This window comes from Lacerta agilis, chromosome 2 (assembly GCF_009819535.1).
Source record: "Lacerta agilis isolate rLacAgi1 chromosome 2, rLacAgi1.pri, whole genome shotgun sequence".
Classification (NCBI taxonomy): domain Eukaryota; kingdom Metazoa; phylum Chordata; class Lepidosauria; order Squamata; family Lacertidae; genus Lacerta; species Lacerta agilis.
Window position 1 is genome coordinate 40931900 of NC_046313.1, and position 25473 is coordinate 40957372.

The window sequence follows — 25473 nt, forward strand, 5'->3', positions numbered from 1 at the left end:
CCAAACTTGGTGAAATTTATGCGCCTCTAGGCACAAATCGGGGAGGATTCCGCCCGTCATCCTGAAACCCTTTCCTTAAATTTTACTTATTTTAATTGCAGATCCTCAGATTGGAACATTTACTTCCCTGGGTTAAATACAGAGCTTCTCCCACCAGCTCCTGGGAGACTCGCTTCCAACTCTCGGAGAACAAAGTCAGGCTGGCTGGCAAGTTCAGAAGCAAATATTTCCCAGTTCCAAGGGAAAGGGGAGAGGAGGGGCGAGGGAGCAGGAGCTGGCTCGGAGCTCCGCTAGCAAGGCCTGTGGGAGCGCAGAGACGGAGGCCTGGCTTGGCTGGGCAGAGCACTACAGCGGCTCGCAGGCTGCTCCATCCACCAGCTCGGCTCTCTGCTGAGCCTGCCTAGGCTGACAATGAATGGCTGCTGCTAGTGCTGCTTGGAGGGCTAGGGGAGCAGAGCCCCTCCATTGAGCGACATCTCCTCTCCCCCCTTCTCTTTGCGCAGGTGAGAGCCACGTCGCCCCCCTCCCTTCCAGGAGACCTCACCACTCCAGGGTTGCCCCCCCCACCCCACTCTTTTAAGTCGGGGCACCCACCCGCCACCCTCCTTCCAATGCATGCCCCCCTCCCCCCATTATCCCGGGTGTTTAAACTTTCCTCGCCCTCGCGAAGCAGCCCTCAAACCTGTCGGGTTCGCCCAGGGGGGGCGGAGGGGTGGGGGAAAGGGGATCCTTAAAATAGCAGCTGTTGCCTGCGCCGATTTTTCTCTCCGGGTGGGAGAGGCCCCCTTTAGCAGCCCTCCCCGTCTCTCTTTTCCCCACCCTCCCTCAGTCCCCCTCCCTCCGTTGCACCCCAAACCGGACCTCAAGGGAGGACCTTTGCGCCTGCCTTCGGGGTGTGGAGGAAGAGAGGAGCTGCGCCCCTGGGCTCCCCTGCTAGGCCTCCTTGCAGTCGGCGACCCCTTAGGAAAGTGTGTGTGTTTTGGGGGATGTCCCCCTTACCTCCCCCCCACCCGCCTTCGTCCTCCTCCTCCTCCCCGGACCTCACAAGCAACGTGGTGGCGCTCGCTGCCTCTCCCTGGCCTGCGCCTTCTCCGCACAGGCTGGCTGGCCGGGAGGGCGCGGGCTTCCCCTCTCCGCAGGCCTGTCCGAAATCCCCCGACTTTCCCTGCGGGGGCTTTGTCCTGCTCCTCCTCGCCTCGCTTCCCCCCCGAGCCCGGCCGCCTAGAGGAAGGGCGCAGCGGCGGGGCCACCCTCGAGGGAGAAGTTTCGAGTGGGAGCCCCTTGGCGTTGCCAGGCGAAGAAGGCCTGGCCGGGCGGTTGGCTTGGAAACCCGGAATTCGGTGGCTTTCGGAGGATGCTTTTGGGCCACGGTGGGGGAAGGGGCACGGAAAGAAAGCGGCAGGGGAGAGGAGAGGAGGAGGGGCTCTTCCCTTCCTCTTCCTCCTCCTCCTCTTCCAGCGGGGGGAGAAGGTGGGGAAGGGGGCAAAATGTTCCTTTTCCTGCAATGGGACCTTTCAGAGTTTAAAAGGGGGGGGGGGGTTCCAGGAAAAAAGTTCGAGAAACGAAACTTCAGAAACTTTAACTTGTGGGGCAGCAAAAGTTAAGGCCGATGCTGGTTGGAAGAGACCAGGCTGGGAATGGGGGGATTATTAACTGTTTTGGCGTGCACGTTCACTCGGAAATTGCAGTATTCTTCTCTCGCTGAGATTAATGGGAGTTTACTCCCAAACATAGACTTGGTTTACAACTTCCTGGGGTGGCGGGTGGGGAATTAAAGCTTTCAGTGGTTCTTTTGGAAGGGGTGGGATTATGAGTACTGTATTTTACTTAGGTTAACTCCTTATGCGCGTGGTAAGGGAAGGAGAAGGTCACAATGTGGCTCTCACTTGATGGTTTTTGTTCTCTTAAAGATACTTGTGGAGGTGGTGCAGTATGTTCGTAATAAATGAACACTGTAAACAAGTTGCCACTGAATAGCTCACCATATGTTATTTGTTTTCTTAAGTCTTTGCTTTTCTCTCTCGCTCGCTGGATTCCAATTTGGCCTTTCTAAGTGCCAAGTTTATTCTACAAGAGGACAAAATTGTTGTCTTGTCAACTTGTGACTTCACAACAAAGAAGAGTTGTAGTGTTATTTTTCATAAGCAGGTGAGCTATTCAAAAATAGTGCATGACGACTTTGCAGCAAAATTGGCTGTGAAAAGAGGAAGACCACAGGTATATGGCATTGTATACATTGTTAACTGAGCTCCTCAGAAGGGCCTCTAAAAGTTAGATCCAGCTGTAAATTGCAATAACATCTTATATAGATTAAGGCTTTAATAAGAATATTCTGCCACAACTGAGGTCTGACTAATGGGAGGGAGACAATTGAACTCTCCTCCAAATATTACCTTACTGGCACTTGAAGCTGTGTATTATAGTTAGCAGTGTTGTTTAGAGCAAGGCTATATTGTGCGGCCACAGTCCAAACCAAGTTCTGCTTCTAATAAATTCTGCACAAACAGATAGCAGACTCTTGTAGAACAGCAAGAAGTAAATCTTGCTAAGTTAAATGGGGCTTCAAAGTAAATGTTCACAGGATTGCTGCTTTGGATCTATCCCCCCCCCCCCCGGTATATATTCCGGTAAGTTAAAATAAAGATGACCGTCACAAACAATAAGCAAACAATTGGAGTACAGAAGTGGTCATTTTTCAAAATTAATATGCCTTACACAATCATTTAAACAGGTGTTGGTTGAGCTCCAGCAGACTCACTAGCCCTCCTGATGAATCAGTAGGGAGATCATATTTTTCAGAAACCCCGTTCACATTATGTATGGCAGACAGGTGTCAGTGAGATGTTCTTGGTGAGTCTGACCCCTGCTGAGTTGCAGTGTTGGGTCAATTTCTCAGAGAAAACGGTCTGCTGTGCCTGTGATATACAGGTATACCACTTAATTATAAATCTGATTTGAGAGGCCAAGTGCTGTGCAACTTCCATTTCTGCGACTATCAGCAGAAAGATTTTAAGATCCATGTGTAGCACTGAGCTCTTCTGTTCTAAGGGATTGGACAGGAGGGCTAATGCTGAGTCTGGGATGATCAGATGGCACAAAGTATCAGCTATTATTCCAAATATATTCTTGTCAAAAGATTTGCTCCCTGGGGCATGACAGCCATAGATGAATTAAGGAGCCATCCTTGCACCCTCTTCAGCAATGAGGAAAGGTGACACTGAGGAGAGATGGCACTGTTAATTCAGTGAGGTCTGACAGCAGTATAGTTCTACTTGCAGATTTGAGCTTATCTTCCCTGAGCTTGGCAGAAACCCTGTGAAATCATGCCATCACTATACTAATGACTTGTAGCTCTACTTCTCCATAACATCTATGTCAGTAGAAGCTGTGCATGGTATCGTTCTGGAGCAGCTGTCCAAGTTAGGGGAGGTAAGCACCGCTTTGCAGTGGTTCCAATCCTACTTGGATAGTAATTTCTAGAGGGTGATACTTGGGGAGTGCTTTTTGGCCCTGTGGAGCCTTCAATGTGGGGTTCCTCAGAGTTTGATTTTATCTTCCATGCTGTTCAACATCTACATGAAAGCACTGAGTGGGGTCATCCAGAGTTTTGGAGTACGTTGTGAGCAATATGGTGATGACACACAGCTCTACTTCTCCTTTACATCTGCAGGTGTGGCAGTGGAGGTGTTGGACCGTTGTCTTGCCTTGCTAATGGACTGGATGAGAGCCAATAACTGAAGCTCAATCCAGATAAGACAGAGGCACTGTTAGTGGGTGGTTCCCTATGCCAGATGGATGGGAGGTTACCTGATCTTGATGGGGTTACACTCCCTTCGAAGTGGGTATGCAGCTTAGAGGTACTTCTGGATCTGTTGCTGTTGCTTGAGGCTAGGTAGCTTCTGTGGCACAGAATGCCTTCCAACAGCTGTGGCTGGTGGCCCAGCTGCACCCCGCTCAGGACAAGAATAGCCTAACTTGTGTTGTCTATGCTCTGGTGACCTAGGTTAGATTACTGCAACATGTTATATGTGGGGATGCCTCTGAAGATGGTTCAGAAACTTCAGCTGGTGCAGAATTCAGCAGCTAGGTTGCTACCTGAGGCAAAATGACTTGAGCACTTGCTGCCAATTAGTTTCTGGGCCCAATTCAAAGTGCTAGTTTTGATCTATATACCCTTAATCGGCTCAGAACCCCAGCACCTCAAGAACTGACTCTCCCCATATGAATCAACCCAGACCCTGAAATCATCACCTGAGGCTCTTCTTCATATGCATCCTCTGCAAGTCCAGAGGGTGGCAACACGAGAACAGCCTTTTTGTGAGATGACCTCCCGCTTTTGGAATGCTCTCCCCAGGGAGGCTCACCTGGCACCTTCATTACATATCTTTAGGGGCCAGGCGAAAAAATTCCTCTTCTCTCAGTTCTTTGGTTAATTGTGCCCTTTAAACTGTGGGGAGGGTTATTTTTTTGTTTGTTATTATGTTATGCATTTTTGTGTTTTTATACGGTAAACCTCCCTGTGATCTTCAGATGAAGGGTAATATAGAATCATCATCATCATCATCATCATCATCATCATCATCATCTGGAGCCTTCTGTGGGTACAGTGGTGGAGTGGATGAGGGCCAAAAAGCTAAGCTGGAATTCTAGAAGACAGAGGCACTTTGAGTTGTTGGTTCTTGTGTCCAGGAGATTGGCCATTTATCTGTTCTGCATGGGGCTGCAGGGAGTCAAACTGTTGCCTTGCTCTTCTTGGCCTCACCTCCCTGCATGCTTTGGCTTTAACTTTTGTTCATCTGTAGCAGAAAGTGTTCTGGTTCAAGCAGGTGAAGATTGAGTAACTGGTTCAGCAGACCTGAACCAACAGGTTCAGTTCCAGTTCATGTATGAAAACTTACTTGTCATTTACATATGTGGAGATACTCAGCAGTGCAGTATTGGATCCTGTTCTTAATTCTGTATGGTTACACATACTGGATAGAAAAACTGTGCAGGATGTTGGAACCTAGTGGGGCGGATACACAGGCAAAACACTTGGTGATCTAGATTATTTATCCTAAGAGATGTAATAGGAGTGAATCAGTTCCTTTTAAGAATTCTGTTCTCTTGGTAGTTTCCATCCATCCATCCAGCCCTATGATACCGGATTCCCTCTTTATTTTCTCATGGAGAATAAGGACACTAGGAGGCTGCTGGACTATGTACTTACCGGTACTGTCTGGGTCCCTGTAAGCTGAATTATCACAGAAGCAGCCTGTTTGTCAGGGATCTTACTGTTTAATCAATAACTATTTGCATCCTGACCCATAGGTCAAAGGTTAGAAAGACTGGGTTTTGACCACTTTAATAGGGACACAGACTGCTGCAGTGCTGAACCATGGGGGAAAGCATTTTGCAGTGCACATACCTTTCTTCCTCTCTCTGCCTATTTCCTCCACTGAGCTGTAAAGCTTCAGTCTCTCCTGCCTCCTTCTTTCCAGACAGAGGGCAGAGTATGGAGGACAAATCCAAAATGTATAAAAACACTGGCAGTTACTGGTTTCATATATACATGGTAAATTCTGGTTGTGGCAACTGCATGTATCATTGCAGTGTTGTTAGTGGGGTTTTTTTTTTAAAAAAAGTTATAACCTTATTACCTGAACTGTAATGAGTCTCGAGGGGCTTGTGTGTTCTGTTCACGTTCATTGAAAATTTTCTGATAATCAAAGCAATAAATAGTTGGTTTGGTGTTTAATTTAAATCCCTAGTTCTATAAAATTGCAGCGCTCCAGATTAGGGGGCTCCGGCATCCATTGTGATCTTTAGGGATGTGACGTTCTATTGTAAGGAGGCATATCTGATGGCAACCCTACCTGAGCCTGGGGTATTGTCCTATTCAGCGGCTGTAGGGCCAAGTGCTGGTAGAGAGAGCTTAATGTGTTAATATGTTATAGTGATGCATGTTACCAAAATAAATTGCAGGTGCATTTGTACATTGAATATGATTTTCAGTTTTGGCTGTTTCATCTTAAAATTGTAGAACTGGAAAAGATGCAGGGGTGGGCAGAGTATAGAAGGCCTTTCACATGAGAAGAAAGTAAACCTACTGAGAGCCATTGGAACAGATAACCAACACCTAGGTGAGAATATGAGTCATTTCTGCAAATCACAGCTAGACTGGAAAATCTGTTTTGTTCTTTCACTTATTATAACTGATGGGTTCACTTATTAAATTAACACAACTGCCCTACCCCCATGGTACAGTTGCCCTGTGATACTGCTTTGCTACAGAAACAGGATGAAGAGCCAACATATAAGTACCGGGTAAGTTCAAAAGAGGACAAGAGCAATTTATGAGTGATAGAAATATAAGCAGATGCTGTCTAAGATGATCGGGATAGTGTGTCATTTTCCTGAAAGAGTCCGTAGTCCTGAAATTGCTGAAGGTTGAAAAGAATACAAGAGCAGGTTCCTTATTACTAAGCTGAGCAGTTAATGTTCCCTGTAGCAGATTTGGGGCACACCCAAGATGGTCATTTGTACATTTGCCCTAGCCTAGACTCTTAGAAGAATTCTGCTTTAACATATGAATAATATGGTTATGCAAGAGTAGTAGAGTTTTTCTAATGTAAGAAAATAGTTTGAGGTAAAACATGGAGCATGGAAGTTGGCTTTGTTCCCTGATGAACAAACAGAGAGAGAGGAGGAATATTGAAATTTGACAGGGAAGAAAAACTAGATTGTTTACTTTGAGATGTTTGTGACTTCCCTGTGATGGAATATACACATCTCATACAGACTTCTTAGGCAAGAAGAATTTTCAAACAGGCTGGCAGAGTTTTCCCTTCCTGTGTGGCCAACAAGGAAACTCATTGGGTGATGAATGAGAGAAGGATCTTGTCGACTTTTTTTTTAATAATAAAAAACCTGGACTGCTGAGAGGTTAGTAGCCTGAGTTTTGATGTTGGCCATAGAAGAGGGCTCTTTTCCTCCATGGCTAGCATGGATATATAGGATAATAAATGATAATAATTGCACAATAGTAACTTTTGTAAACTTACTTAAAAGGCTGCTCTTGTATATCCTGCCATCCTCCATCCTCCCAAGCATTTAAACCTGGCAATACCCAGCCACCATAGTGTGTCCTTGGTAGATGAGTCTGTCCAGAAGAAGGATGATCTTAAGAATACAATGAGGATGCAGATGTGTTTGGAGTCTCGGACGAAGAACATTAATAGATTGAAGCTTCTGAGTGGCCCTATAATGTCTCAGTATGAGCTCATGGTCACAGGTCAGGTTCTCTACGTATAAACAAATAAGGCCAAAGGCAGTTCAGTCACCAGGGTCTGCTGCTGGTTGGTTATTTTTTCAGGTTCTGTGCTTCTCCTACTACTTTGGTTCCTGTATTGATTCAAGTGTAAAAGGAAGACACAAAGTCCTATGCATTAATTTGGTTCCTGTTGGCTTTGTCAGAAAGAAAGAAAGAAAGAGAGAGAGAGAGAGAGAGAGAGAGAGAGAGAGAGAGAGAGAGAAAGGTAGAAGAGTGTTGTGTCGGTGAAACAGTGAGGCATTTGTTTTATGCTCACAAAGGTTGTGTAGTCAAGGGAGATCTTATGTTGTTGCTGTGACAGACTTGGGTTTTATATACACAGAAAGAAACTTGGAACAGGAAGAAGCTAGGAAATATTAAGGGTTGTTGAATTATCTTTTGCCAACCATGGCTGGAGTCAGCATCATTTGGGGGCAGGGGGTGAAGTCTGGTGCTCTCATATTACAAAACTTAACATCTACTTGCCTTATCCTCTTAAATAACTTACAGCATCTCTGTGTGTGTTCTGTCAGTAACAAGGAAATTAACAATCTTAAATAGTAACTTCTAAGCCTGGGAGACAGAAGCAAAAATTCTTCGTGAGCTGTGCTATGGTCACTGTCACTAAAGTATCCAAACACAAAAAGTTCTGTGATTTACGTTGTCTGCATAACGAAGAGACCAGCCCAGGTGCCAGCAGGCTTGCAATCCCTTAGATACGTGGCGATAACTTTCTGAGGTTACTAAATTGCTCAAGGTTCTTAGAGTGCTTCTTTTACAGAAGCATTGGGTTTCGTGAGAAAATGCCTTTCCTTGTTAATCTGTATGGCCCAATCCTTTTAGTGCTTACTTAGAAAAAGGTACCACTGAGTTCACTACTTTAAAAAAAGTTTATTCATGCATTTTCCAGTTTATGAGTTCACTACTCCTAAGTTAAGAGTTCAGTTAGAGCACAAGATAATCTAGTCCAGTTTCTTGCCTCCAACAGAGACCACAAAGCTCAAAGCTGGGCATCATGGAGAGAGCCTTCCTCTGAAGTTTGTCCCCTAGCACCTGGTAAACTAGAGAGATACTGGCTCTGAATATGGAGGCTCTGTGTTCACTCTTTACAGCTACTTCATTTAAGGCAAGTCCTTTCTGGAAATAACTTTCCAGACTTGCTACTCAAGCCACCCAAGGACACAGGCTGATCAGACTTCTTGTAGGCTGTAAGCAGTTGGTACCTATCTGCAAGGCTGAATTTCTGGTTACAAGTGGTACCTCGGGTTACGTACTTAATTGGTTCCGGGTTGTTGTTCGTAACCCGAAAAGTACATAACCCGAAAATCGTGCTTTCTGCGTGTGCAAACTGCGCAGAGCGCTTCTGCGCATGCGCCGATTGTGCGTGCGCCGAAAAACACTTCCGGGGGACCGGAGTACATAACCTGAAAATACGTAACCCGAGGTAAAACTGCATAATCTGCTATGGGCCTAACCCTTGGGTACCTTTCACAACCCACAACTCCAAAGGAGTAAGGAATTTGGTATCACCAGAAGCTATCCTGCTTGATTGAGCAGAAACTCTTAATTGATGGAAGCTTTGGTCATTTGATTCCATGATATTATTGGGGGTTAATGAGGAATTGTGGGCAGCCGCTGTGTTATGAGTCACATGGTACTCCCAGACCTTGCCTCCCATTCCCAATTCCAACAGAAGCATGTTAATGGGTTTCCTGCCCTTGAGTTGTTAACGTGTTGTGAGCCTATGTGAAACTGCTCTTACGGTACTTCTACTTTGGTTTGCTGGCATCCAGGCCCAGGACTTGAAGTTAAGGCTGTCAGTTGAGCTATATTTTAATTGGCCTTTTGCTCACTAAATCACTCCAGAGAGAGACAGAGAGAGATACTTTGAGATCTCTTGGGGGCAAAAGTGAACTTGCTTTTGTGAGAGCCAGGTGGTGAAACTGATGGGGGAAATCATATTTTTTTCTGATAAGTGTATCCATAGAAATGAGAGAAGTGAAAGGTGTTAGCTCATAAAAAAAACCTAGGTGAATGTGAATAGTTCCACAAACCACGGCTGAGTAACTGAAGCCTCATTAATGTGCTTGCTAACACTGGATTACTCTGAGAGCAGAGTCATGTTCCCATAGGGACTTGGTGGATAAGTGCTTTGCTGCCATAGCACAGAGCAGAATAACATACTGGAGAAGCTGTGATACAAGACACACTCAGCCTTCTCCTCAATCATTTCAGGCTGATATGCCACTGATTTTTGCCCCAAACTATTTGCTTTCTAGATAGGAAATATCACTGAGATTTAGCCTTCATTTCTCTTATTTCAGTGACTGGCTGAAGGTTAACAGTGTGAGACTCTCAACATGGGAGTCACAGGGCAGTTACTAAGCAAGGTGAGAACCAGTGTAGTGGCTAGTGCGTTGGGATTAGACTGGGCAGAGATGGATTCAAATCCCCGCTTTGCCACAAAAGTCACTGGGTGACTTTGGGCCAATCACTATTTCTCAGCCTAATTATTTTGCAGGATAGGGGTTCGAAATTAGCAGGGCATCAGGCACATTTTGTGCCTAAAGATTCCCCATTTGCGAGCACCTCAAAAAGTCTGGGTGCCATTTTTTGCACCTGGCTGATACTCAAGGATTACTGAAATGTATGTGCTTTGAAGCCTCCAAGTATATGCTAAGGATAGTAAATATGTTAAGGTGTTTAACAATAAAGAGTAGAGTGTTTTGAAAACTGAACCATGGTACCAATATTTTTATTGTAAACAACAAATTAAACATGTATTAACAATTTCTGCTAAGAATATGATATTAACAATGTGTCACTTATGTGAATTGCGCATTAGTTTATGATTATCAAAATAATAAAATAGTGTTGCTGATCCACCACCCACCCATGGCGACTAGGCATTCTGTTTTGGCGCCCACAAACCAGGTCCCATAAGCCATTTGGCTCCTAGCTTTTCTGTCACAGTTTCTAACACTGAACTTGTGAGAATAAAAATAGGGTATGGTGGTGACAATGTATCCTTGGAGGAAGGGAGAGGTGAAGGAAGGAGGAGGCAGTTGCTCTGTGCAAATTCAGAAAGATAGATGGCTCACCATTTAAAACCCTTTTAATGTCTCACCTTTTAAAACCCTTTAAAAACCCCACTCCCAAAATGAAGGTCTTCCATAGGCAATTTATTGGAAAGGACATGGAGTTCCCCATTCTTGTACTCTAAGCTGTTTTAACTGTAACATTACCTTCTCCCACATATTTCCAATGAAATTACTCCAGTTAACGGGGTAGACTTTTGCCTAACCACACATAGAATTTAATCCTACATTCCTACAGACTGTCTTGATATCTGAGCACTGCTAGGCATGAGGGATCTTTGGTCACACTGGAAGAAGAATCGTAGGGGTTTCCCCCTGGCAGCCCCTGGGTCTTTTATTCCATAGTTCACTCTTGCTTTAGTATATAAATCCTCTCTGGTCCACTGGCTCTGTTGCACCTTCCCTTCTGAAGAATGGGGAGGTATCAGATGTCTAAACCAGGTGGCTAGCACGAAGGTACAAAAGAGCAGAGGCTTCCTGAGTGACATTAGAATAATGAGAGAGAGAGAGAGAGATTTCTTACACTGAATGAGTCTATTCTAGGATGAGTTGTGAGTTAGTCCTGCTTAACAGCTGCTAGTTGAGCCCTAGCAAATGATAAGCTGATTAACTTTGTCCCCCTCAGTTGAAGAAACACACACATAGACAATTCTCCAGTACTATAGATGGCAACCATTTGTCAGAGAGTGGGCCTAGTAGTTAATGATCAGTGAGCACCTGATGCTCTGCAAGAAGGATGGCTAACCCATTGCCCGAATCTGGTCCAGCAACTCACAAGAAATGGCCCCTCTAGCCCTGGAAACTTTTATCTCCCAATCAGATCAGGATATCTTTTTTCTGTAGAGAGGAATCTCTAAAGAGCTGACAGAGCATTTTTCTCCTGATTGAGAGATTTTAAAAATCCCTCTGCCTGCCCTTTAGAAAAGACATCTGAAAATCAGTCAGCAGGATCTTTTATTTCCTATTTCAGAGCTAAGCACCACAGTGTTGAGACTGGAGATAAGCCCTCCAAATTGAAGCTGTGGAGTCTACCTCTATTGTGGCTAACCTTTTAAATTCCAGGATAGGAGTTCACTGGGACCTCCTGTATGGAAAAGCTGTGGTAAGAAACTGTCTGTAGGCCTCTGTTTTGGGATACCAGTTAAAAAGCAAGAGTCGTGACATGGGAGTTAAGTAAGTGGATAATTTAGAGCCTTAAAGGTTTTATTTTTTCCTAATCTGGTCAGATAGCTTTGGAAGAGGGAGTTTGATGAGGAAATAGCACAGTTAAGGAATGGTTAACCCTGGTTCCAGTTTTTTGGGGGGCGGCGGGGGGTGGAGCTGCTATTTTAAAAATAAAATATATATTTCATTTAGTAAATTCATATCTCCATACAGATAATACAAAACCCCAAAACAAATGTGTTCCATGCTTAAAGGCAAGCAACTACGGAGTTCTTATTTGGGGCACAAGAGTTCAGATTGTACTAGAACTAATAATGTACAAGAACTTATACATTATTTTGATTTTTTAAAAACCCATAAAGTAATACTTAAATATACACCAGCACTGAAGAGAATACAGTATGGTTCAATTCTGTTTGCTAAAAGATGCAAACTTAAGGTAATTCATCTGTCTTGAAAAAAGCATAATGATAGCTTTAAAACAGAAGTTGACTGAGTATGTTTTCCCAGCTAAGTGATACAGCCTTGCTGAATCAATGACTCAATAGCACAGAATTAACACAGAAACTATAAAAGATCAGAACTACTACACTGTCTAGTTTGAGTGCCTGATACACATATTTTGTGGTGTGAAATTTTCCAGAGTAGAAACTACAGTACTGTATCTCTTTAAAGCCAAATACGTCCTAACAATTCACTCAGCTCCTCCTGCCTCCTAATAAGGAAGTTTCGTTGTCAATTTGAAGAATAAAGGTTAGGGCAAGTTTTAGCTCCATAGCAGCAAGCTTAAATTTTAAACTATTAATACACAGTAGATTTAACTACTCAGAAGGAAGTAGTTGCATTTCAGAATTAAAGCATAGAATGTCAGCAGTGAGTGATGATGTCTCTGAAATACCTTTCCACTCTTCTAAAGTAATCTCTACCTCCAGTTTTTCTAAAATAAATGAAGGAAGGAAAGCCTGAGCATACTTTCAGCAAGGAACTCCGTGATCTGGGGCAGTTCCCCAAGGAGGGGGGGGCTCTAGTTTCTGATGGATCTCTGCTAGAGACTGCAAAAGCTGCTACAATTTCAGCTCTTGTGATGAGAAGCCTGTGTTTTGTTTCTGCATACCATTTTGGAAATCAAGGATCCAAATTATATTCCCTGCCTCTTTTAAGGTGCTTAAAAATACAGTAACCTTCGAAATAAAATAGGCAAAGCACCAACATGCCCCCCCAAAGGCAAATAAAACGCAGGCAACAAAAGCAGACAAGCCCTCCAAACAAACAAAAGTCCAAAAAGTTAGGCAAAATGCACATTCAGACAAATAGCTAAATGAAAAGGTAGACAAAGCATCCCAGTGGGCAGACCAGACACATTATGAGGAAAAAGAGGGTAGAATATCTTGATAATGCTTATATTTTCCAGCCAGTCCAGGGACACCCATGGGTTTTTTGTGTTTTTTTAAAGTCATTTTCAAAAATGACAGGGGCAAGAGGGCCTTGGTGAGTACAAACAATCTGAGGTTGTCATAGTTTCCATGAGCACCACATTGGGGGTTCCACAAGCCTTACACTCATTCTTGTATTGTTCAGATCTTTGCAGAATATGTCTTATTATGTAAACCAACATATCCTATCTGAAACAGAATAAACCTCTTAAAGATACATTGGACCAGCAGGTGTGATAGGATTCCCCCTTCTGCTCTGCCTCCTGCAATCACCCTGAACACCCCCATCTTTTCAAGGGTCCCCCAAATGTCCAGAGCACACGAGGGGCCGAGGTGGGGGGGCTGCAGAGGCAAGAAAGAGTAAGTCCCATTTGTGCAAACAGAAGGCTGTGAGCATGTGGGGGCACAGCAGTAAGATGCCGCCCACCACTTTAAAAACATAATACTAAAATAAGATGTTCACATACACAATAATGGCGTAGTGTCTTTTTATTATTTTTTATGGCATGCAATTTAAAAGACGATACAGAATACCAATAAATAAGTAAAGCAAATATGAGGACTTTCAAGTCCCATTGAAAGCCACCGGATTTTCCCGGACATCACTGGATTAGAAAGGTGGAATTGCTGTCGGCTGGGGGGGGGGGGTTGGATTTCTGAGAGGCGGTGCTTTGTCCTGGATCTTAGGCAAGTCAATTGGAAAGTCTTGGGTTTTTTGCATTTTTGTGGAGTTCTGTTTTTTACTTTGTGAAATATGGCAACCCTATGTAAGCTAGACACAACCAGTTTTCGGCCCCGTCTGCACTTTATATTTAAAGCAGTGTCTTAACACTTTAAACAGTTATGGCTCCCTCTCTCACGCCAAAAATCCAGGGAAGTACAGTTTGTTAACGGGGAGAGCTCCCGTTGCTCGGTCCCTCCTCCTGCCAACCTAGCAGTTCGAAAGCACATCAAAGTGCAAGTAGATAAATAGGTACCACTCTGGCGGGAAGGTAAACGGCGTTTCCGTGCACTGCTCTGGTTCACCAGAAGCGGCTTAGTCATGCTGGCCACATGACCCGGAAGCTGTACACCGGCTCCCTCGGCCAGTAAAGTGAGATGAGCGTCGCAACCTCAGAGTCATCTGCGACTGGACCTAATGGTCAGGGGTCCCTTTACCTTTACAGTTTGTTAAGGATGCTTAGAGTTGTTAGGAAACCCCTACTCCCCTCAAGAGCTACAATTTCTAAAGTTCCCTGGGAAAGAGGGGTTGATTATTAAACTACTCTGGGAATTGTAGGTATTTGAGGAGAATAGCCCAATAAAATTCATACTAGGGATTTTTCATTTCCATGCCACGCAGATCTGCAAAATTTTCAGTTTTTCAAAAATAGGCAGTTCTTCAAACTGCTAGTAATGTGGGACACTCAGTGTAACTCTGCATGGGAGGTAAAATGTAATTCCTGAGCTGCTCATCCCATCTCCAAATGCCATTTCAGGCACTGTTTTGCACCCAGCCTTTAGCATGCATGGGGATTTTAAAAAGCAGCAGTCACAGTGCAGTATCTCCAGAGCTCATCTTGTGTGTGTGTGTCCCCCCCCCCCCCCGCTCTCTGCAGCCTCACAAAGTAATATGTTCCCTCAGTGCGCATTGTGACAGACACATTTTAAAACTAACTAGGGCACCTCTTCTCAGTAAAAATGTACATTCATTTTTAGTATTTAACATTCCACCCAGCATTAACTTGCCCCCACAGTTGGCAAGTGTGAAGGAATAAAAAGCACATGACTGTTTTGTCTGTTTTTAGCAAAAGCTTTCATTTAAATTCATAGTGTTTCTTATCTGCAGCACACATGCTGTTTGTCTTAAACAGACAATACCCATGATTCAAAGCTCCCTGTGCCCTGGGAGGGACGGATCCATACGCTCGCTCTCAGGGTTCTGTCCCTTCTTAGAGCTGACAATAGAGAAGCCTCGCTGGGCTTGTGGATCAGCAGTGCTGGGTTGCAGCTTGTTTACCCCATGTGGCTGGCGGGGGGGGGGGGGGGGCAATAGCAAAAGCTGCCACTTCTCATTATAGTTTGTGTCTGCATGTCTCTTCCAACACAAACAATGTTTCACCAGCTTAGACAAACAAACACAAATCTTTCCTGGCTAATGAAGAGCTATGTTTTAACCTTGTCACTTTTCCATAATCTGGACAGTGCTTGATAATATGAAAATAAACATCAGAGAAACTAGTGCTGAAATTTCACATGGTTATGCTTCAATACCTGTGACAGCTAACTGCTGAGTGTTATCAGCACCAGGCTAGTGTAAAAGGGCTGGACCATTCAATAAGGACGTTATGCACATTATGCCTTTCCTGATTGCTAATAACCACAGGACTGTAAAAGGTTTATTATATGCAAATGATCCCTTGTGGTAGTAGGTTGCTGCTACAAGTAGAAGCAGTATTGATCACTCCTTCCTTCTCAACATCCATTTGAGGCTATAATAATATACAATATATGCCCTCTGACATACAGTATATATGTTATTGGGTATTCTTCACATACCATCTGTTCATGTTTCTTTCTTGCACAAGGAGGTGCCCAGTCACTTGCACCCCTAATTTTGTGCTTCTTTGCGGTTTTGAGTTCATTTATAGCACAGTATTTTGAAAGGGGGAAAGTCCTGTGTAAGTCCAACACACAGTTGTGAAAAGAATACCGGCCGGCCAAGGATTGAGTACTGTAGTAGATATTCTACAGAACCACCCTGAAGGATGTGTCCATTTGCAACGGTTGCTGGAGCCATCTTGATTTGCCAGTATTGGAACATAAGCCCCACTTTGCAAAATAGATATGCACTGCCTTTCCTCATACAGTTCACAGCAACTTACAGAAATAAAAGAATACAGTAAAAGCAGTACAGTACTGTGCAAAAAAGAGCAAACAATGAAAGCCAGCAATAGTGCAATTTCAGATCAGTTGCGACTGGCATATAATTTAGTCTGTCTGGTCTCTGTGGTCAGTTTGGATTTAGAGGATGGTGGTTTGATTCTGGAAACAGAACGAAATGACCTTTAGGTTCTTTCAAAACCAGCAGTGCTCTCATCAGAAATTCTTGGAGGACAGAGACATTTCAGCCCTCAAGCGCCGATGCTTTGCCCTCATTGAGCCCTTAATCCCAGGATTATTATTTCAAGTTTTTTGTTTATGAGCTACTAGGGTTATAACCCATAATCACATTTGTGAGCTGTTCATTGGTGACATCTTTGCCCTCTATTGCTGGTTTACTGTCCTCTATGATATACTTTATTAGAGAGAATTTTAAAGGTGCTTAATATAAGCCCCGCTTGCCAAGTAACAATCAGGTGCACAGTTTAAGGCTCCCAGTTGTTCCTTTTCAGTCACATCTTTACAGGCTGCACATCTGACATCATATACAACATCAGGTGCAGGGCAGGTGGGTTTAGTTTGGGGAAATCTGCCTCAAAGGCCAAATTAGGACCCCTGGCAAGACTCAATTAGACCTGTGGGCTGCAGGTTCCCCAAGCTACTGTTCAAGGCTAATCTGAAATGCATGTCACAAGAGGCTGGACTTAAATGGCATTCTGACTTCCCTTCTATCACTACTAATCCATGATTCAAAATATATGAAGAGCAACTATTCGAATCTTAGCCTTACAAAATAGCCTAGCTAGTAGCTTCTGCTGAAAGGCTTCCTTTGTTGTAGAGTGTGCAATTCTCTTTTTCAAGTTACTGAATTTCTTTGCCTTTTCCAAGGCAAAATGTTGACGGGCCAATACCTGTGGAAGTTGCATCACATGTCAGCTATAACAATAGGGTGCATGCATGCTTAAAGGAAACATAAGATTTTCCTTTAATGGACAAGTCGGTTTCTGCAAGGAGGGATTCTTTTCCTATTTAAAGTAGGCTTCCCTGTCTTCAAGACTTCAGCCCACTCTCCATTAAGTAACAAATAATGTGTACAAATAATGCTTAATCAATGCAACCATAATGAAATTATTCCATAAACACAGACTTCAAAGCAGCTACAGTGGAACCTTGGTTTTCAAGCATCTCGGAAGCCGAACACCAAAAACCCAGAAGTAATTGCTTCCATTTTCAAACATGCCTTTGAAGTCGAACGGCTTCCGCTGCAGGTTTTTCCATTTTTTCAATGGATTTTGCCGACTGCCCATTGATCCTCGGTTTTCGAACATTTCGAAAGTCAAATGGTCTTTCAGAACGGATTACGTTTGAAAACCGAGGTTCCACTGTATTGTATTTCCTGTTCCACCCCCACCCCACCCCCGTCCACTATGCAGAATTCCAAACCCTCTTCTTGATCCACTGACACCTCGCTGTGTTTTATATGTGGGCTGTTTTAACTTCCGTCATGATGGGGAATGTGTCCTCTCTATGCCTGGCTTCATAGCATTCTTAGTTTAGCCAAAATTGCTACGCCAGTCTTGCACTTGTTGTGTCACAATACTTCTGACTACTGAAAGCTGGAAAAGATCTGTAATGGAATAATGTTGCCATTCCTAGAAACGGCACATAAAATAGTTGATTGGGTGGCCAGCGTATTTTATTTTCTCTGCCACATTTTCAAGGTAACCCTTCCTTCACCAGACAGTATGAAGGGGGACCTACAAGGGAGTAAAAGGAAATGGATGACCTTCTCTTCCCTTTCCCCGATGTTCCCCGCTTTCTCATATGTGCTTTTCCATGCTGGACCCATCTACAACCTCTCTGGCTCCTTCTTCCCTTTGCAGCTCACCTACCCAAGTGAAGAGAAGGAGAGGATGGCTCAGATTCTCCAGATGGAGATCCCCAACTTTGGTAACAGCATCCTGGAGTGCTTGAACGAGCAGCGATTGCAGGGCCTGTACTGTGATGTCTCGGTGGTGGTGAAGGGGCATGCCTTCAAGGCACACCGGGCTGTGCTGGCTGCCAGCAGCTGCTACTTCCGGGACCTTTTCAACAACAGCAAGAGCACGGTGGTGGAGCTTCCTGCTGCTGTGCAGCCCCAGTCCTTCCAGCAGATCCTCAGCTTCTGCTACACCGGCCGCCTCAGCATGAACGTAGGCGACCAGTTCCTGCTAATGTACACGGCTGGGTTCCTGCAGATCCAGGAGATTATGGAGAAGGGGACTGAGTTCTTCTTGAAGGTCAGCTCGCCCAGCTGCGATTCCCAAGGCTTGCACACCGAGGAGGCACCTTCCTCTGAGCCACAGAGCCCCGTGGCGCAGACCTCCACCTGGCCCTCCGGCAACACCCCCCTGCCCCTGGTCTCTCGCGTAAAAACGGAGCAGCAGGAGTCGGACTCTGTCCAGTGCACATTTGTGGTTAAGCGGCTCTGGGAAAGCAGCCAGAAGGAAGGGGGAGGCGGAGGCGGAGGTGGAGGCGGCAGTAACGGCAGCCGCAAAATGGCCAAGATCTCCTCGCAGCAGGAGCTGAGTGGGGGTAACCGGCAGGCCCAGCAGCAGCAGCAGCAGCAGCAGCAACAGCAGCAGTCTCAACAGCAGGGGGCGCTAACGGGAGGCGGTGGAGGGGCAGGCGTGGTCAGTGGCCCCAGCACATCGGACCAGACGAGCCCTGGTACCTCCAGTGCCTACACTAGTGACAGCCCCAGTTCCTACCACAATGAGGAAGACGAGGAGGAGGACGCACCCGAGGAGGGCTCTGACGAGCAGTACCGGCAGATCTGCAACATGTACACGATGTACAGCATGATGAATGTAGGCCAGACGGGTGAGTGGCGAGGGCAGATTGGTGACGGACAGCATTCCAGTTCAGCTTCTTCCCTGCAGGAAGGGAATTGGTTCAAGTTGCCCACCTGTGATTTGGGCTTTAAAAAAAAAATCATTGCAGAGATGCATTATGGGGGAAGTTATTGGAGGCTAGGAAAATGAGTGTTTTTAAATTGTGTGTTAAAACATTTAGATCTCACCCTTCTGGTGCAAAATCAACCGAAGAGCAGAAGTACGTACATGGTATTCATCATGTGTCCACTTCTGCCTGGTGAAATGCGAGATGAGGGCATTGTCACCCCACCCCTTCACACAACACACGGCAGAAGGGGCTGCAGTTGGTCTTGACACCCCATTTTGTTTCCATAGGTGTTCTTGTAGTGTTAAAAAGTTGCCGTTTTCCATACGTTAAGTAGAAGTGGAAAACTGCTAAGTATTTTAGATGGCATGTAGCTCTACTGTAATGTGTGAAGCACTCCCTGAGATGTTGAAAGCTGCCCCAGGGGCAGAGTATCTGTATTAAAGAGTCATTTAATTCTCCATTTCTCACAGCCTTAGAATCAAGCCTGGATATTCCTGCACTTTGGAGGTGTGGCTTACAGGGAAGAGAGTGACCAGGGCTTTGAAACTGGACTCTAAAGAGGGAGCAAGCAAAGGTGGCCTGGGTTTTCTAAGGGTTAATTCCCCGGGTGACTTTTACCTTGGGTTCCAACCATCACTATAGCCTTGTATGTCCATGTGGGATAAGGCTGTCTTTGTGCCTTCTGAGTCTCTCCATTTCTTTCCAGTCCAATTTCCCAGTCCAACAGACTCAAGACTGTTGAGATCTAGTCAGCAAGAATGTGCACTGGAAAGAGCAGAATAGCCAGGAACTTAGTAAGAACTTAAGAGCTCTGATGGATGAGACCAAATCCCATCTAGTCAGTGCTCACACAAACCAACCAGATGCCTAGGTGAAGTCTACAAGTACAGCAAGAGGGCAGTAGCACTGTCCTGCTCATGGTCCACAGCATACTCTCTCTCATATTAAACACATAGCCATTATTAGTAGCCATTTACAGTCTTATTCTCCCATTAAAAAAAATCTTATGGTTAAGCTTCATAGACCTAGAACTATCATACATGCCTTAGTGACTCCTGGGCTAGACTACTGCAATGCATTCTACCTGGGTCAACTCTTGAAGACTGCTCAGAAGTTTTGGCAGAATGCTGCTGTTGCTGCTGCTCAGTTGTAGACTCCTGAGCTGGCCTTCTTGTATAATACTTGTATAACATACTAAGAATTTCATAGAATCACAGAATCGTAGAGTTGGAAGATACCACAAGGGTCATCCAGTCCAACCCCCTGCAATGCAGGAATCTTTTGCCCAATGTGAGGCTCAAACCCATGACCCTGAGATGAAGAGTCTCATGCACTACTGACTGAGCTATCCCAGCAGTCACTGGCTGCTTATTTATTGCCTTAAACAGCCACATTCCTGATCACAGGGAACATATGACGCATCTACTGAGGAGGCCCTGCTGAAGTTTACATCTTATATGGAGGATAGTTCAGCATCCACAGGAAATCTCTGTTTATGTTCTAGTATTCTAGAATGCCTTCCTATTGGCTGTGCATTTAGCCTTCCCCACTGCCATCCTTTCAGAGGCAATTTAGCACTTCTCTAATCTTCATTTGATAAGTGACTCATTACTTTCAATCTGCTCCATTTGTGTGTTTGTTGTGTTTGCTAGTTTAAAATAATTTATGTTGTTTGTACACCAGTTTGAGAAACGGTATATAATCAAATAATAATAGGAGGAGCATTAGTAAAAATGCAGTGTAAGCTGTAGCATCATTGTAGTTCAGACACAAGCCTACTATGTAGCCTTAAGAAAGTTGCTCTTGTCAGCCTCACTGACCTCTTTCCCAGTACAGTGATACCTCGGGTTAAGTACTTAATTCATTCCGGAGGTCCGTTCTTAACCTGAAGCGTACTTAACCTGAAGCACCACTTTAGCGAATGGGACCTCCTGCTGCCGCTGCGCTGCCAGAGCACGATTTCTGTTCTTAAGCGGAGTTCTTAACCTGAAGCGTACTTAACCCGAGGTACCACTGCATTTAATAAGGCTATAATAATTCTGCCTAAGGGGGGTTGTTGTAAAGATGGCTATGAATTTTTAGAAAGCACTTCAGGAAAGTGTCCTATAAATATGATGTACTATGTTCCTGACAGGGACGTGGGTGGCGCTGTGGATTAAACCACAAAGCCTAGGGCTTGCTGATCAGAAGGTCGGCGGTTTGAATCCCCACGACGGGATGAGCTCCCGTTGCTCAGTCCCAGCTCCTGCCCACCTAGCAGTTCAAAAGCATGCAAGTAGATAAATAGGTACCACTCTGGCGGGAAGGTAAACGGCATTTCCGTGCGTTGCTCTGGTTCGCCAGAAGCGGCTTTGTCATGCTGGCCACATGACCCGGAAGCTGTACACCGGCTCCCTCGGCCAGTAACGCGAGATGAGCGCCGCAACCCCAGAGTCGGACACAACTGGACCTAATGGTCAGGGGTCCCTTTACCTTTATGCTCCTGACAGGTTCCTGTTTGAGATAAGCAGTGCAAACAGAAACATAAAATCATCCAGGCCTTGTGGATTATAGATCTTTTGCCACCTGTCAGCATTTCATCTCCCTGAATCCCATTGAATAGTGTGGATCTAACTGGAGATGAGCTCTCCCCACTTTCACTTCAATTGAAAACATAAAAAAGCTTCCAAACAGCTTTCTGTTCTTGTGAGAGGAGGAAATAGTTTTTGGGCTTCCATCTTTGGGAAGACTGCAAGTTCCATAAATCCAAGAGGGTCGTATGTGAATCTGCACAACTTGCATAAGAATTGTCTTCCAGAATATATGTTTGTGGTGGGGTGTCACAGAGGTATAAACTTGTTGAGATTCCACAACTTTAAGCTTCATTCCTTGCTTGCTTTTCACACATTTTCTTCATGTTTTCCCTCCTCGCCTCCCTTCTCCTTTTCGCCCAGCAGAGAAAGTGGAAGCGCTGCCAGACCAGGTGGCCTCCGAGTCTCGCAACCGGATACGGGTGCGGCAGGATTTGGCTTCGCTGCCTGCTGAGCTCATCAACCAGATTGGGAACCGGTGCCACCCCAAGTTGTACGATGAGGGGGACCCAGCTGAGAAGCTGGAACTTGTGACAGGTAAGATAGGTGCCTCAGCCTGTTGGGGTCAAGTGAGGGGGCGGCGAGTGAGAATGTAGGTTTCAAGCCAGGAGGAAAAGTCTGGCTTGCTTCCTAAAATTAATCCCAGTCTGGTGGATTAGGGCCTTGTTGGCAGAATGAAGTGGCAGTTTCTCCCACCAAGAGCAAGATGATCTTGATTGTTAGCCTACAAAATACTAGAAGATCCTTCATGTTCAGGGGGTTTCCTCTCTCAGATAAAAACAACAACTAGTAAATCAGGTAACACAGCTCTCGTGGTTGCAGGTTGCAAGCAGCAGTCAAGAGGGTGGGGCTGCCTGAATAGCACCCTGAAGTAATGCATGTGTATGTTATATAGAAACTGACTTGGCCCTATGCATGCACATCGCCTCAGAGTCTGATTAGGCCTTGAGATGATCCTACCAGGGCATCCCAGCTTCCAGCCCCTTGTACCTTTGTTCCATGGCATTCTCTGATCAGTTAAAAGGAGCTGACAGGGACCTTGCTCTGCCTCGTTGCTTTAGACAAGGCGTACTCCACGAGCACTGTTTTGAATTAGCGGGAAAGACTTCAAACTCTTGATCTAAAGACTATTGGAAAGAAAGCCAGAAAAACAGGAAATCAGTTTGTAAATCTTGCTTATGAGCTAATCCAGCTTTTGGCTTTCCACCGCCCCGCACTGCTGCATCTCTTACAGGCTGGTGCCCAGCACTGGGATAGGAAGGAAAGAAACTGTGTTGGTACGCAAGCTAAGTAAGTCATATCCAGCACATGCTATATCCCGCTCAGAGCTGTCTTGGATGATTTCGTTCCTGCTGTTGGCCTTTCCTTTGCACGTGCCAATGTACTTGCTCTGTCTGCACTGAGGGGAATGAGTTGCTCAATAGCCCAGCCTCTGCTGGGACCAGCAAGTCAAACTTTCCTTTCACACAGAAGTGAACTTTCTCAGGTATTGGTTTGAATCTGTCTTCCCAACATCCCCAGTCCACCAAAGTTACTAGCCACAAGCACGTCCCCAAAATGTCCGTATAAAGTCGGCAAGAGCATTAGAATTAGCCCTGCCTGGATCAGGCCAATGGCCCATCCAGTCCAGCATCCTGTTCTCACAGTCGCCAACCCGATTCCTTTTGGAAGCCTGCTGATGTTGTGTGCTCTCAAAAGCCGGTTGTGCAGCTGTGTTTACAGGATGGGACCAAACTCACCCAGGAGTTAATGACTGTTAGCCAACTTTGTGCTTGCCATAGTTCTACACGGAGTTGGAAGTTGAGAATGGCTGGAAGGATCCCATTATAATTGTTTCTTGTTGCTTCCAGAAAGCATCTGGTACTGCACACAAGTAATTAGGTGGCTTATGGGTCTGCACCCAAGTTGAAAGCTTGTTGTTTTCACAACAGGCCTTGTCTCTTTTCCCTGCCTAGGTACCAATGTGTACATCACCCGGGCACAGCTGATGAACTGTCATGTCAGTGCTGGGACACGACACAAAGTGCTTCTCAGACGACTACTAGCATCTTTCTTTGACCGGTGAGTGAGCCTCCCAGTGTGTAGGAAAGGGGGAAAGGCTCTGTTTTGCTCTATTTCAGGCCCCTTTTTTGCCACAGTTTTTTTTCTGGCTTTAGAGATAGGACTTCTGGGCTTGAGGAGTCCTGCCAGAACAAGAGGCAAGGCAGGAACTGGAATGGATAGGAGTGGACAATTAAAGGTGGGTGGGTGGGTGGGTGGGGAACAATAAGATGCTGCCAGTAAAGGGTTTAAATGCTTTCTCTTGCTCACCGCTTGCTAGGAACACCCTTGCCAACAGTTGTGGCACTGGAATCCGCTCCTCCACCAACGACCCTAGCCGGAAACCCCTCGACAGCCGGGTGCTGCATGCTGTGAAGTGTGAGTGTCTGCCTTAATAGATCCTTCTGCAGTGGGGAGGGAGCTTAGGGGAGTATATTATTACTGCTTTCTTGAAGGGCACGAGGTGGGAAATTTTAGCTGTGTGTCATATGGTCAATAGGCAGAATATCCTATTCCACCCTATCAGAGCACCCAGATCCGTAATGATTCCAGCAGCGGAAGCAAATACAGAGCTGGAAGCGGTTCCTTTGTCTCACTCAAGGCTGTGATTTTAAGATTTACTGTGCTGTGAGTCATCGCAGGCTTCCGCCAGCACCTCGGAGGTCTTCGCTGGCTTGGGCAGGCGTTGGTGTTTGGGTTCCCGAGAGGGAAAGTGCTGTGAGGATATTGATTCCCAGTTGCCGCTATAGCAACCCTGATCCCGGCTCACGCTCTTCTTCTCTTCCTCAGTTTATTGCCAGAACTTTGCCCCCAACTTCAAGGAGAGTGAGATGAATGCAATTGCTGCTGATATGTGCACGAACGCGCGGCGCGTTGTCCGCAAGAGCTGGATCCCCAAACTGAAACTACTGATGGCCGAGGGCGACACTTACACCACCTTCATCAATGACACTGGCAAGATGGAGCCAGACATCATGGGGGTGGAGCACAGCTTCGAGACGGGCAGCCATGACGGTGACGCAGGCACCTCCACCGAGGGCCTCCAGTAAAAACATGCCCATCTCGTTCCCCCGCCCCCAGTCGATGGTTTTTATTTCCTAATTTGATTTTTGTAGAATTGTTTTCCCACCTTTATTTCATTTCTTCCCTCTCCCCCACACCCGCCCGTTGTTGGTTTTTGTTTTCGTTTCGGCAGAGGAGAAAGAGCATTGTGCCTTCTCCTTTAAAAATATATATATACATACAAACATATATATATATATATTCTTAAACATGGGCCTTGCTTCCTCAGGTGCCACAGGTAGTACGAGCTCAGAGGGGAGGTCCTGCTGCTGCATTGGCAGTTCTGGCTGGCATTTTCTCCCCCGTCCCTTCCCTCTGTCCTTGTTGTGCTATTAATTGTTCTTAGATATATATTTTAGTAGATTTTTTTTTTTAATACCAAATCCATTTGCAAATGGAGGCCATGACCCATGGAGGTCTTGTCCCAGAGTGCCGCCTCTTCCTTCATCAGATCGAGTTCTCTCCAGACAGGGCTCTCTCCAACTTAGACTGATCATCGTCAAGCCTTTTCCTCAGGTTCATACCAGAGAATGGGAAAATGCTAGTGCCATGATAAATGCAAACAGGGAAGGGACTGGACCCCAGTGCTGTGGTCATGGTATCCTTACTCTTCTTGGCTTCCCCCCACTCTTGCCTAGGTATGTTCAGGTCTTGCACAGCATGGCAGTTCCACTTCTGCCATTCTCAATACACTCCCTTTTCCTTACTCTTCCCCCCCTCTCTTTCTCTCCCTCCCTCCCTCTCAGACATACCTCCCCCTACTTTTTCTGTCTTCTAGACCTTATTTACCTTCCCCATCCATTATCTGTCTTGGAGGTTTTGACCAGCCTAGCCTACTGAACTGGGAACATATATGGCAAATCTTTTTTGCAGTGCAGCCCTTCCATATTTTGAGTGGCACAGAGTCATGAAGGGAACAAGGAAGGTTCTCCCCGCCACACACCCAACCCCCCCCCACCCCGGCAAAAAAAAAACCAAATTATACGTGCAGGTCTAATGTAGCTCTGATA

At 45.5% G+C, this 25473-nt stretch overlaps 1 protein-coding gene across 5 annotated transcripts; it reads left to right on the plus strand.

Annotated features, from left to right (window-relative positions):
• The first annotated feature begins 310 nt into the window (after positions 1-310).
• Positions 311-24837, plus strand: NACC1 (nucleus accumbens associated 1). Of its 5 annotated transcripts, none has more exons than XM_033139762.1 (6): positions 311-503; positions 17732-18710; positions 21725-21898; positions 23293-23422; positions 23682-23779; positions 24191-24837. In XM_033139762.1, exons 2-6 carry the CDS (start codon positions 17762-17764, stop codon positions 24448-24450), a joined length of 1611 nt encoding a protein of 536 aa, XP_032995653.1. In that variant the 5' UTR covers positions 311-503; positions 17732-17761; the 3' UTR covers positions 24451-24837. The 5 variants fall into 5 exon arrangements, with proteins under 5 accessions (XP_032995653.1, XP_032995654.1, XP_032995655.1 ...); XM_033139763.1 differs by having other exon boundaries at positions 21728-21898; XM_033139764.1 differs by having other exon boundaries at positions 312-503; positions 23317-23422.
• The last annotated feature ends 636 nt before the right edge of the window (positions 24838-25473 follow it).